The following is a 14,448-nucleotide window of genomic DNA, read 5'->3' as shown; positions in this document are numbered from 1 at the left end:
TGTCTGTGTCAAAGCTGAAAAGTTAATTTTCCACATTAAGTTGTTTGCCTTCATAATAAAGAAATAAAAAAATGTGAGCGGAGAGGGGAGAACAGAAAAAGATGTTAATGTGCAACATTTCTAGTTCTTGTAGTTTGAACTATGCAAGTTCAGACATCTCAAGTGGAACACCTCAGCATTACTGGAAAGGTACTTTCCTGGTATGTAACAGCTCTTACAATTGAGAATTTATTCATATGATTCAGGAAAAGACATTGCCTATTCTTGGAAGGCAAGGATGGAAAATTTCAGTTTGGAGTTCTTAAAAATTATGATCAAATCAAATAAAAAAGATGTTAGACACTAATCTAGAAATCAATTGTAGAATACTTACATGATTTAAAAACAGCTAATTTTTCTGCATATACTATAAATTCCTGGTGGAATAAAGTATTAACATTTTTCGCAGAAGTGAAAATTGATAGATGTTTATTTCAAGCAAAGAAGATCAAATGCTGCCCAAACCATAATTACACAGAACTTGTAATTATGTGTTCTGCAACTCAGCTCACTTATTACCCAGGATCTTCCATAACTGCATGTTGCTATATACAAATGGTAAACTCAAGACTTGACACCTCAGACCTGATTTGCAGGTGAGGATTTCTCATTTACCTGGCAATCTGTCACAGCCAGAACAGGCTTCTGAATTAGCATGTGATAGAAAGTACTGATTTTGTGATGAAAGATTTCAATCCTGATTTTGTAAAGTAGCCCCCAGAGCTCCCGAGAGCTGAGAGCAAAATTTATTCTGAGTTTGATCTGGGATGAATTTCTAATCACATTAGCTATAAAGGCAGCCTTTTAATTTCACGGTCCCTGGGAAAATGAAACTTGGGTAGGCTGAAAGCATTATGAAAAAAACTTCTGCATAAACATCTGATACTGTAAGTCTTGGAATATCTACACTGAGGTGATGAAGCTGTAATTACATTTCTTTCTGAGATATGGTTCCAAATTTTGGGTGTTTGTAATTGAGTTATAGCCTATATGCTGGGTTTTGCTGGATATAGTGATAAATACCAATCTTATTTGCACAGCAAGACAGCATGTTTGGAAGGGACTTAAGTTCCAGGATTCTTGTGTATCTGTGGTAAGAGGTTGATTATGGTATCTGCACTGTCTTAAAAAGTGCTCTTGAATGTAGCTTGATGTTTTTCTATAGAGTGTTCTCCCTGGCATAAATATTAGCACTGACTAAAGGAGCCCAGGACTGGAATCAGTGGGATGTTTGAAACTGCTCTCAGGGGAAGTATCTGGAAAGTGCAGTTGTACTGGCATTCTTGAGAATGAACTGGTTCAGTGTTTTGGGTGATCTCAGGCTTTCAGGGTGAGAGTTTATCAACTGAGTCTGCTGTGTGGAGTGAAAAATACAATGGTGCTTGTGCAGGAGGAAAGGCTTTAAGCAAAGACCGAGATTTCAACATGCTGTTGGGATTGCTGCAAACATGTAAACCTGTGAGAGCAGTTTGTTGCACAACCCTGGCAGCTCCAGAGAGGGTTTGGACTAGTGAGTCAGTGCTCTGCTGTCCTGTGTTTTAAAGCAGCACCTCTCTTCTGATACGGTTTAGCAAGTGGGGAGGAAAATCTTTCATTATTGAGTTCCAGAGGTAGGGCAAGACACTAGTAGAGACTGCATCTTGGTAATTTCACCTTAACATCCAGTAGTTGCTCAGAAACAATCTAGGTAGACCTGTGGCTTTAAGTGTAGGTGGGAACTAGTTTATATGGGGCTGTCATTAGGCTGTCAAAGCCAACATTGACACAGTAATCTCAAAAGAATGTAGTAAGAAACTTTATGAGAAGTGTAGTGCAAAAAAAGTTTACTTACGGGTATCAAAACAGAATTACTATGATAAACTATTTCCAGATAAACCATTTTGTCTTTTTTTGCCTAGACAATTTTTTTCCCCTTAGAGAACAACCGTGGTACTGGCTGGAGGGAAAAGAGCCTTGCATTAAGTTGGTGGAGGTGTTTGGTGCAGAGGGCAGGGAATCACAACCAAGCCTGGCTGCAGATTGCTCATGGTACCTCTGTCATGAGATGTCCCAGCAGAATGGGGAATAACCGTGTGTTTTAGCTCAAAGAGCACTCACAGCCTTGTGGACTCAAAATCTCGTGGAAAACAAGAATATCAAGTGTTGAACTGGAATAGGAAAGGCAAAGGGCTTTTGCTGGTGATTAGAGAGCTTATCTCCTGCCTGATGAAGCCCCATGAAGAAACTTTCATCAAGGCAGAGACCTGAAGCTCTGGCCACTGCCAGGAGAAACACAGGATCTCAGTCTCACCGTGTCTGGCAATTATTAATTTTCTGTTTATCTGTCCTCAGTGTCTTGGTCCATTGGGAATTACCTGCTGTGTGAACATGCTGGAACAGGTCAGCTGATCTGTCTTAGGTGGATCAATGTAGACTCAATGTCTCCAGTTAAACTGGGAGTGCTGGAAACTCAGGCAGTTTTTACAATAGCAAGTAGTACGATGTAAGAGTAACACATTTTAGATTGGGAGTTGGTACTAAGGATATGACTTCCACACTGTGCATTTAAGGAATTTTAATGTTTTGGACCATGGAATTCAAATGGAAAAACACTTTTGTTATTCCAATATGCAATTTGAGGATTCAAAGCTTGAATGCTCACATCAGTAGAAGTGCAACTCTTGGCCTAAGTTCAATGTTTGTTTACCCCAATATTTTAGCAGATCAGATTCATCGATGTCAGAAACAGAAAATGTATTCTTGGTTGACTTTCTCTCTACATTTTCTCTCAAAATGACGTCCTGTTAGACTAAAGTGCTTTGCAAGAAAGTCCATTTTTTTACTTACCTGGTAAATTATTAAATTAGACCCAGAAGAATATTTACCTATGCTCTCAATGAATTCCTATCAATAGGAATAGGAATTTATTGGGTAAAAATGCCTTCAAACTTATCCAGTTTCTTACCAATAGAGTGGAATTCAGAAATAAATTTGCAAATTGATCAATGTTTTCCCAGCTAGTGATGGAGGGGAAAGCTACATGGAATAGTAGCAACCATTAGGTGACAGCAACACATTATATTAAACTGATGTCTTGGTTTCACTGGCTCATAGAGAAAATTCCCTAATATTATTTCTGTGTAGTACTACAAGAGAAATAATATGTTTGGACGTTAAGGATATCCTTTGAAATGGACTTGATTTGTCACAAGTTATATGAAGGCATTTCTCATCTGTTATATCTATATTTGCTTATTCAGTACTATATTTAAATTCTGGTTAAATGACTTTCAACATAGCACTTTGTTGAACTGATTGGTTAAATTAACCCCTAAGTAGCAGATGAAAATTTGACCTCAAATACAATACAAGCAAAGAGCCTTTATGTTCTGGAATAACATCCTTTCTGCTCTGAGGAAGAATAACATCCAGCATCTGCAGAGAGATGCAGAAGAGACTTTCCCATCAGCTGATCTGAACCACAGCTCTTGTAAATATTCCAGGATCCTAATCCTGAGGAAGTCCCACCCCGTGAATTAATGTTAAAGTTCACGTGATCAGGAGGTTTCAATTCTCATTTTTCCTGATTTATTAACAGAGCAACTATCAGAGTAGAAGTGTATTAGTCATTCAATGGGGAAGTGGAAAATAATGAGAAACTTACGGCTGGTGCATTGTTTTGAATCTGCTCAGCTCATGTGCTGATGCATTCTGAAAAGAGAGAAAACAGGTTTTTTTAAATTAAATGAAGATCATTTTAATCAAGATCAATTCAAGAAGTGAAATACATGATATTTTAAAAAGTGAACGAAGGAAAGACCTGAAAAAACAGTTTTTAGTTCTGTAGCTACATGCTTGTCTCATCTTGGTTAATGCTTAACTTTTTGTTATTAGCCTGTTGTAACATTTCTAGAAAGCTGCTAGTACAGACTACATTGCTAAACCGGAATTTTACCAGGCATGTGGCAGATTAAATTAGGCTGGTTAATGAATCATCCAAGAAGTGATAAGCAAGCCATTTAATATGGTCACTTCATCACAGAATTTCTTTGTATTTTTTTCACTCAAATCAGCAGATTAATACAACAATGGCTGAGTGGAAGATACTTTAACAATGGCTGGGATATTATTAACCTCATGTTTCCTCTGTTCTTGTTCTAAAGTTCTGCATGACTTCTCAACCTATGAAGAGCTGGTGATGACAAAGAAATAGAATTTGTAGAGTACTATAAAGTGCCCATTCTAATGCTGATCTAGCTAATGCAGGTACTGGAAAGAGTTTCCCCAAATGATTTCTATAGTTTGTGTAGCTCTATATACCTCTCAGCTCTATGTAAACAAGGAGTTTGTGCAGTACTTTTGATGTTCAAGCTAGTGCACAACTTGCAGGCAAACTTCTTAAATCAGAGTTTTAAGTTAGTCTAAATAAAACCTTTTTTCATCTATGGGTTTTTCTTTAGTGCAAAATTTCCAGTGCAGTCTCTGGATTGTACTAAGACCAGGGGTGGGATTGCATGCTTTCAGTCCAGAAACCTAATGCTAAAATGCCCTCTTTTTCAGCATTGATTTCAGCAGAGGATAGGTCAGGCTGAAAATGTGTCCATTTAATAGATAAAATTCTAACCCTCCATCTATTTTTGTCTTGGGAAAAGCAAATTAATTTGTGTATTTCCTGACACTTTCTAGGTGTACCTATAGTGGATGTGAAATCTCTGAAATAGATACTTTCCAGTGAACTCAGTGATAGTGAGTTCAGTGTGGTATGACTGATGCTTGCTCAGATCTGTTCTGAATGATGTCCCAGCCATCAGTCCCAAACCAAACTGTTTTGCCTTTTCACTCACCATCTCATCAGCATGATAGATGGGTTTGTATCAGGCATACAAGTGGAGACACTTATAAGTGTATGAGGGAAGATCAAGTGGAGGACATACACATTCTCAGAGAAAACATATTTCCTCAGTCTATATTTCAATCCCAGTGAATCTCTGCGTTTCTTTGACATATTTGTTGGGAAAATATGCCATTTCAGACAGTAGAGAAGCCCCTACATTTAATACTTAGCCTGTAATTATACTGTAACAAAAAGCAGCTGTATATCTACATGTAGTGGGTATGGTAATTAGCAGATGATCCAGCAGATCTAGAAATCACCAAATTCCTGAGGAAATTTAAAGCTGCATTGAACTGTGTGATTGCCATTCAGGCCCATCTGGGCTCCTTTGGCTTCATCAGCTGTAGCGGTGACTCACCCAATTGCCTCTGCATATCAATGAACAGCAGGACCAGGGCTATTTCCTCACCTCCTCTTGCACTTCGTAAGTAAGAAGAGGAGGCAGCTATGCTTTTTGTTGCAAAGGTTTGATTCTTGTTCCCTCCCTTTTCTTTGCAAAATAGAGTACTTAAACCTTTACTTGTTCGTATAAAAATTGCTGGGGTATAATGGCTTGATTTCAGAGAAATAGCTTAATATCTTGTGTAACTTTCAGTCCTTCCAAGATGCTGTTTTTTGGAATGTGCTGCCTCAGCACAGCTGCCTTTCCACACAGACAAGTGCTATGTGTATGGTTAGATCAGGCACTTTAAAACTTGCAGTGGCGCTTGGTAGAGAAGGAAGCTATGGAACTAAGCCATTCCCTTATTGAGGAATGTTCTATTGAGAGAGTTTTAACCTATTTTTCCTCCCCGGGACAATCTTCAATGAAGGGATCAAGCTATGTGTCTCACTGAGGTTTGAGATGATTGATAGCTATGGGTCCAGCTGAAAGCTTTTTTTTTTTTTTTTCCTTCTTCAGTAAAATGCATGATTGATTGAAACTAAGAGCTGCTGCTGCTCTTCAGCAGCAGAATTCTGGTCCTAGTACAAAAATATCTTGCGAACCTCAACACTTTTGAAATTACATGGTAACTTCTGTAGGAAGATGACTAATGCTTCCAGGTTTTAATTAACCATTGCTTCTGTTGTTGCTCATGATATACATTGCTAGTGATTCATATTGGCATGAATGGAATAAGTTGCAAATGAGTTCGTGTGATAAAGAAGAAGTTAAAGTAGTTTCTTTCCTGGAGGGATTTGTATGTCAAATAGACAATGAGGAAATAAAGGGACGGATTGTTCTTAAGGGTTTTTTTTTTTGTTTTCTTTTTTTGTTTGGTTTTTTGTGTGTTTGGTTTGTTGTTTGGGTTTTATGTTTACAATTTTATATTAAAGCATAATTATAATTTAGAAAGCATATAAATAGATATAGTATTAATATATAATATTTAAAAATATATAATATTAGAAATAGATAATATTAAAATATATAATATACAAGTTATAATATAGATAGTATATAAAAAAATCTGTGCTCTTCTAGCCTGCTGTTGATTTCCTCATTTCTACTGGCTGCTTCATTCACCCAACATCAACTTTCTCACTCACTCAGCTCAGTAGCTCAGAGTAACCAAAATTCCTATCTTGCAGATCAAGCCAACCAGCTTTGTTCTGCAGATAGCATCCTGGAGCCAGAGAAATGCTGTAGTAGTGCCAGTGTCTGAGGTGTGTCTTTGCTCCTTTCCTTGCAGAAGCATGTCTTGGCCCTGAGCCCCTCCTGCTGTAGCTGCCTGCCACCATGGGTGCTGACAGAGGAGCTGCCTTGCATCAAAAGCAGAGAGCAGGTATGAGCTGTACAGTCTGGAGCTGTGGGTGCACAGGGGGTTTTGTGGATTTTCATCTGGAGAGCTTTGGACTGGCTCGTGCCCATGGACTGCGCAGTGCATGCAGAGCAGTTTGGCGTCTCTGAGGTGCTCCCCTTCTGTGGAGGGAGCAGTGTGGGTGCAAGTGGCTCACATGCTGTGGCTGGGTGGGATTTAGGGCATTTTGCAGTCCTGGGGATGCCTGGTAGGTGGATAAGGGATGGTGAGTGTGGTAGGAAGGCAGAGGGAATGGGGCAGAACGTTGCTACACAAAATGTAGCATATATGACAACCTCATCTGCCCCAGCCATGGCACTTCTAAGGAAGTCATGAACATTGCTGTCAGCAGCCATGGGACTGGATGTGTTTCGGATTCCATGTTTGCCTTGGAGGTTTTTTGCCATGCTTTTACATTGCTGAGACTGTGCAAAGAGATGGTTTCAATGGAGTTGCTGTCTAAAAAAGTTTGTGGATGTCTTTGGAGAAGATTGTTGATAGAGTTGATTGCATGATACAGTGTTTTCAACTCTGTTTTGAAGTTCATTGGGGTACATCTTTCCCCTTCCTTGCTTTCCATCCCTTGCTGGTAGGCAAGCACTTGTATGAGATGGTTATGGCTGCAGGTGCAAAGAATACCTTGAGGAGTCCAGGAGAGCTGTGAAGGATCAGTAGGAGCTTGAAAATGCATTCGCATCAAATGCATTTGATGTGAATGAGGGTGAGGGGATTCCTTTGACATTATGATAAACAAACATAGTGTGTTGCTAGCTAAACTGTCAATATCTGGACAGTACAGCTTCATGAAAGGTGACAGTCTTGTCATTACTTTGTAAAAATTCAGAGCTATATTCTGTAACTTTGCCAGTTCTGAGCTTTGGAGAGCTTTGTTGCTTTTTGTGGAGTATACATATATTTGACTGTAATAATGTATAATGAATTTGACTTCATCCCAATTTTCTTCAATGATTTTTTTTTGGGGAAGGAAGTAAAGACAGATCTACTTGACAAATAGCAATTCCATTTTGCGATAAAGTAAATGAATAATATAGAAGTTCTGTATTCAGTATGACCAAGTTTATGTTAAGGCTAGCTAATGAAAACTCTTCTTAAGAAAAACACCTGTAAAGAGCCCTTGTAGGAGATTGGAGGAATGTACAGCTATGTTTTTGACTCTTGAGAGACAGAGATTTGAAGTATAAATAAAATCTATCTGCATTTAGGCAGTCAATATAACTAAAAATCTGAAAAATCATAAGATTTTAATAAGCCATATCAATGATATTCCTTATTAACTGGCATGGCAGCCTATCTGTAATTACTTTGGCATTTCTTAGTAAAAAAATGTAATGGCATTTCTTAGTAGAAGTGTCCTTATGGAATATAAAAATATCTCTGGGGAATAAAAGTAAGATTTCAGTGCTGGCCTTAGAGACACAATCTGAGATATAGACGTTTGTCAGTGACATCTGGCAAAAATGGCCAGTGTCTCAGACTGAGCAAATAATGGAATAAATGCATAGCAGAGTTTTTTTTTTTTTTCTTTAATAAAGGAGAGCTATGCCCTGAGGGGCTGGGGAAGAAGTGGAGAGAAGGTAAATAAAATGTGAGGCACTTCAAATTAAAGGTCAGTTCAGAAAGAATTGCATAATAGAGAGCTGCTTCTATTGTGAATGGAGAATTACTACTTTTAAGGGAATTGACCATTTTTAAGTGTGTAAAACTGACATCTAGTGGTAGCAATAGCACTTTGTGCAAAGTGGCTTTACAGTGAGACCAGTTTGCAGAGCAGATTAACAGATTGTAACTATATTACTGTTATGAATAAGAAGCTTGACTAGGCCAATATTCAAGCAGCAATCAATTTATTATTTAATATGGTAAAGTATGAGCAATACAGTGCTGGGTACAGTGGGGGAAGTTTTCCCTCCAACGGCACACCGATAGTTGAGGGTTACAGGTATTTATAGGGGTACTCATCAGCTTTTTCAGCAGTTTCTATTTCCAATTTTTACTCATCAGCAATTTCTATTCCAAATTATTACATGACAATTCTATACACTATTGTGATTTTAGTTTCTCTCAGGATGTATCTCAAAAGGAGTATCCCAGATGGTGGCGGTCCAGTTTCCAAAAGAAGAAAGACAAATCCCATCTGGTGGAGTCCAGCTCCCCAGATGTGGGTCCACCTTTTAATTGCAGAGACTATCAATCTAATAACAGTGCTGTCCAGCTTCCCTTTGGTTGAAACCATAAATCCTTGAGGTGATGTTCATCTTCCTTTCTCAAGCTGTTTTTCTCTGCTTCAATAAGGCATGAGATAAGCATATTTCCTTTATATATATTCCAAAGCTATAGTTTCAAGGATATAAGTAATATTCTAAAATTATACTTCAAAAGGTTATTATTGCAGAACTCTTTATGGATTAACTGCAAGCAAAAAGCAACATCCTTAATGCTTTAATTCCAATGCTCCTAAATCAACCAGGGTTAATTGCAAATAAAGGATAGGTTCAAAGGCCTTTTTCCATGCTTTATTTTCCTCAGTTATTATTAGAATTCACAGCTCTCCCATTGTCAGTGTCCACGCATTTCGCACTCACAAATACACACGTCACCTGTTTGTACCTGACACGAAACACAGCTTTGTATTTCAAATTGCATACTAAAATTGCAGTTCTCTGTACTTTAGCTGGGTTTTACAGAGCATTCAAACTAAATCTTGCTTCTTTTAGTAATATCTCACTTATATAATGCCAGGTTGTGGGTCATCTTTGCGTATGCATGGCCTCATGCTAGAGAACTGATGAACAGTTTCATTAGAGGAGAAAAGTTTGAAAGGGGCATGAGGGTTAAAAAAAGAAGGTGACAGTAAGGGTTACAGAACTTCAGGGTCAATTGGGAAACTGTTTGGAGATACCATTCTTAGACCTCCAGTGAATGAACAGAAGTCTGGCCTCAGAGCTGTGATGTGCTTCTCAGGTGTGGCATTACTCATGAGTGTAAGCTCCTCTGGGAGAGGAAGCAGGACTTTATGGCCAAAACTGAGATCTCACCTGAATTCAGGCAAGGCATGTGGGCTCTGAATCAATAAAGCACATTGGCATGTGCCTAAATAATTGTCATCTTCATTTGCTAAATCATGGTTAATATATTAATTTCTAATTAATATTTTTGTTCAAAGGGCATTTAAAAATATTTTGCTTTTCTCTTTTGTCTAGCTTGTGTCTTTGAAGAAAAAAATCCCTTGCTAAAACTCTGCATGCCTGCCCCACTGAGACTTTAATTTATCTTTGCCTCCAGTGCCATTATATACATAATGTATAAATTACTAATAACAAGCAAAGTTATGCAAAAATGAAATATCAATTATTTTAGAAATTATTTTTTAAAACATGGCTTAGGGGCACCATACCTACAGTCAAATGGTGCAATTTAAAATGAACGTGGAAAAATATAAAAGCTTAATTCAAAGCTATCTCCGAGATTATAAAATGAAAGAGATCAGCATTAGAAGACTGGATGAAGACAAAGACAAATCTGAAGGAAGAAGGAAAGGAAGTGTGCTTCAGTGAAAGTGTGATTAGAAGTGGGAGGAAAAAAAATAATAGATTATTTTTTCTGGGTTAGCAGTTTGTGGCAAGAATTGTCAAACTATATTGATTTATTTCTGGTTGTAAGTGTTTATTTTACAGTTTTCTCATTTCACAATAAGTGTTGCAAATATTTCAGAGATAAAAGATGTTGGTAGCATAATTCTATTTGTGTTTGTGCAGTTGTGCAGTTTCAAGGCTGGAGTGAATCATATGCTGCCTCTACATTCCATTTCTGTTACTTTCAAAACATGGTGAATCATATTTGTTGAACACAAATGTTGACATTCTGCAGTGAGACTTGAGTCACAGTTATAGGAGTGGTATAAGAAACAGCAGCTGTCATTTCAGATAGGCGAGCCTGCTGCTTTAGTGGGAAAGCAGAGCTGAGCAGCAATCCTGTGTGCTGCAGAGCTCCTCTCTAAGGATGAGATTGGTTGTTAACACTTGTGCCAGCCAGAGCTGGGAGATGCAATCTTGTCTGTCCTGAGCCTGGTAATCCACTGCAGGTGCTTAAGAGCTCTAATAAGCTTCTGACCTTTTGGGTCTGGGTGGGAGCTGTTGCAATGACATGAGGCCAATTGCTGTGTGCAAAGTCTCTCTGACTTTTTCTGCACTCCCTGGGGCTACTTCTTACCTCTGGGACACTGGTGCCTTTCCAAAGTTGTGGAAGCATGCTAGTAGCACCAGAATGGTTAATATATATGAGATCTCTAAGATTTCAGAGCAGCTGCCTCTGTGCTTGGTTTATATAAAACCTTTCCTAGTACAAATGGAGTTGTGTTGCTGGCAGTGGTGGTAGCAAGGGAATATATTCAGGATGTGCTTGTTGTAAATAGGACTGCTGAGATTGGGTTTCTTGGGCTGCTGTGGATTTGTCATCCCTCATGGAATGCTGCTGTTATTTTGTCTTGAGGCATGCTTTTAGTTAAAAACCTGCCAATCTAATACTGTGTTACTAAGAGCTGTGTTCAACATGTAATGGGAATTTGAGATCTAGATGTTTCCCTTACTGGAAGGAACAGTAGAGTACTCTACATCCTTTAGGGCAGCTGGAATATATTACATTGATGGAGAACTGTCTGTAGTATTGCTGCTCTAACACTTCAAATTAAAACCAAGGGGTTTTTGGAATTATTTTGTGAAGTGTAATATGCATTGAGCTGTATGGCTCTGAGGATTCTGTACTGCCTCACCTACCACATTTTTTAGCTGTTGAGATGGTAGAAACCTGTTTTTTGCTTGACTGAAAGATGTTTTCTTTCAATAGTAGCTCAGTGAACCCCTGAGGTTTGCATTGTTCTGATGCTATTGTTCTGGTACTATTGCAGTAGTACCATCTCACATTAAGAGCTCAGTGAAACCTTAAACTAGTTGACCCTTTATTCCTATATGTGCTATGAGTGGGTTCACCTATGATTTATTTGTTTATGACCTAGTGTTTCTAACCTATTGTATACCCCAGGAGCTGTTTGCTCTGGCTTGACTGTCCAAGACTTTTTGAACCTGTTTTACTCAATCTCATGTGTGGAATGAATGGTCTTCTCCTTGAAAGCTGGCTGCAGAAATAGCCTTGTTCTAAGACAGTAAGGTTTGATTTGCAATATAAATCTATTTATATAGTGCATACAATGGGAAAGGTCATGTTATCTTTCCTAGAACATGATGTCCCCATTAGTCTTAGGCTGACCTGATGGAGAGATGAGAGGTTTCCAAGGTTCTTTCAAAAATTGTGCTATCTTCCTCGCTGACAGTGTAATATTCTGTGGGCTGAGCTCTGTCTGTATTTGCATGTCCTTATTGAAAGGAAATTTACTGGAACACAGAAAATAAAGCCACTTCCCAAATCTTTGCAGTAATGCACCAATATATGCTTAAGCAAATTGAGTTTTAGTGTTTGAAAGAGGAAGGAAGTTACCACATATAGAAATAACTGGGTCCACCAAAAATTTAGCCTCAGCAAAAAAGCAGCAGAGCCTCTGCTGATGTAGGCTGCAAGATTAGTAAGTCTGATTTCTGTTTATGAGAAAAATATAATTCTAAAGGGTCAGCTGAAGTTCTTCTGGTAGAACCATTTATCTCTAAAAATGCTTCATCAATTAAAACAAGTTGTTTTTCAGGGTTTCTTTTACTTTATTGATGGTTAAGACTATTAAAAATTTGTGAAGTTGAATCAATTAATTTTCGTGGTTTTTTTAATATAAGGTAAAGGACCCAAATGAGACATGTAAGCATTACTGCCTTAGTGGTTCCAAAGCACTTTATTTTTGCTTTTATGGGATGTTTGCAACTATTCCTTCTGAATCAGAGCAAAGGGAAATACTGAAGTGTCAAAAGTTCCATTTTTTTTCACATCTAAGCATTGAGGCCTGGAAAATATTTCTAGTCTGTAGTTAAAATGCCAGTCACCTGAGAACAGGACATGCTGCAGGGGAGTCCTGCTGGAAGCAGACTTGGTGCTTTAAGAACTGACTTTTCCTCAGGACTCAGCCCAAGGTGAGTGCAGTAAGCTGTTGACCCAGTTTAATGGTGACATACAGCAGAATTGACACTGTCAGCTTCTGTTAATAACCTTGCCTTTGTCAGGGCTGAAGCAGCTCTGAGACCAGCTGCTGCTTCCAGCAGTTACCTGAGAGCTGTTCCAGTAACTGCATGCAGGTGGTTTCAGTCAAGTGGTGCCCTTCTGTGTCTGGCTTGTACTGTGAAAACAAAGACTGTCCCTTGGCTGGGTGATTATGCACCGTTTCTTTCTAGTTCATCTTTCCTATTAAACAATCTGGTTTTGCTATTTGTTATTCCCTTAAGTGAGCAGACATCTCTGCAGGTATGAAAAAGTCCCTTCAGTTCATCTAATTTGCTTACTAAGGGAATGGAAGGAGGCAAGAGCTAAAATTGCTGTAGTGGTGGTATTTTCAGTATTTGAGTATTGAGTTAGTAGGAAGAGTAATGTCAGTAATCAAAGGCTGAGGCTGAGTCAGTGCAAGATGCTCTGTGCATTGCACTGAAATACAAAACTCAGTTTTCTGGGTGCTGTTTCCATCCTGCTCTCATGAGGGACACTGAAAAGGACCAGGAAATTGCCTATCAGGAATCAATTCTCAGGTCACTGGTAGCTGAGATTGGCAAGGACTCTACTTTCTTAGGGAAAGTTAAGTCATAATCTTAGTTAACTGCTGCTGTACAAGTCAAGTAACTAAATATGGTGCTCCCCAGGTATGTCAGGCTGTGGGAGCAGTGGGATCCATCTTGGAGAATCCCAGCAAATGGGTGACATTGGACCTTCAGCTCCCCCCTGCTGGCCAGGGGCCTGGGAACTGTGCTCCCTGCTGACACTGCCTGCAGAATCTGCTGCCTTCTGCTTTCCTGCATCTAGACAAACACAATTACAACAAGAACTGCTGGGAAACAGCTGAGACCAAAAAAGCTGTAGAGAAGGAGTATGAGAATCATCTTACCTCTCAGAGCAAATACTATGGCAGAAGCTGTCAGCAACAGTTAAGCTGTAACAGCAGTCTTAAAAGCAAAACCTATATATTCTTGAAAGATTAGGAAATAACATCTGCATAATTATAAGCACATTACATTTCATCAAGGGAACTAGGAGTAGCAAATCTTAATTATAAGAATAAATACTCTTACATAATCAGGAAATCAAATGTGGCTTAGTACATGCTTGTGTACCCTGAACACTTTGATGGCTGGCTGTCTTCTCTTTGGAAATAAACCACCTCATAAGCTCCTTGAGCATCTACATTGAAGAAACAATTCCAAATGCCCACACAGAAACGTGCTAGGCTGTTTGACTTGGAAAGTATTCCCTGGATGGTGGAATAGATTTGCTGTACCTCCTTTGATACTGGTTTTTGAAGTAGTGCTTGAGTTCCACTGTTTAGATTTTAGTAATTACAATGGTTATAGCTGTAAATGGTTAAAGCTGTATATGTATATATAATCACAATGGTTAAAGCTGTCCTGTATCAATACTCTTTAATTCACACAGTCATGAGTATGTCATGTATTTATATCTGTAGGCATCTTGAAAATGAGAACCTGATTTGCTTGATTCATATTACCTCAGCCACAGCAAGCAACATCATTAATAGTGAGTAATCACTGACTCCAACAGCAAGATCACAACTGCTGCATTTCAATGGCTGAAATA

At 38.6% G+C, this 14,448-nt stretch overlaps 2 protein-coding genes across 6 annotated transcripts in view; one reads left to right on the top strand and one right to left on the bottom strand.

Moving 5' to 3' along the window:
• The window catches only part of DNTT (DNA nucleotidylexotransferase), a 140,661-nt gene that overhangs the window by 6,816 nt on the left and 119,397 nt on the right, over window positions 1-14,448 (top strand). The window contains exon 3 of one of the 2 annotated variants that reach the window (XM_077183041.1): window positions 6,586-6,678. The gene's annotated coding sequence lies outside the window, so the exon portion shown is untranslated. Of the gene's footprint in view, window positions 1-6,532; window positions 6,679-14,448 lie in introns of those variants that run through there. The other variant, XM_077183042.1, reaches the window with a different exon arrangement.
• BLNK (B cell linker) overlaps window positions 1-14,448 on the bottom strand; it is an 88,219-nt gene that overhangs the window by 55,264 nt on the left and 18,507 nt on the right. For all 4 annotated transcript variants that reach the window (XM_077183037.1, XM_054637102.2, XM_077183036.1 and 1 more), the window contains exon 3: window positions 3,683-3,729. In XM_077183037.1, the coding sequence (XP_077039152.1) occupies window positions 3,683-3,729 (47 nt within the window). The remainder of the gene's footprint in view (window positions 1-3,682; window positions 3,730-14,448) is intronic.

This window comes from Agelaius phoeniceus, chromosome 9, assembly GCF_051311805.1.
Source record: "Agelaius phoeniceus isolate bAgePho1 chromosome 9, bAgePho1.hap1, whole genome shotgun sequence".
NCBI classification, from domain to species: Eukaryota; Metazoa; Chordata; class Aves; order Passeriformes; family Icteridae; genus Agelaius; species Agelaius phoeniceus.
This window is presented reverse-complemented; position numbering and strand designations above follow the sequence as displayed.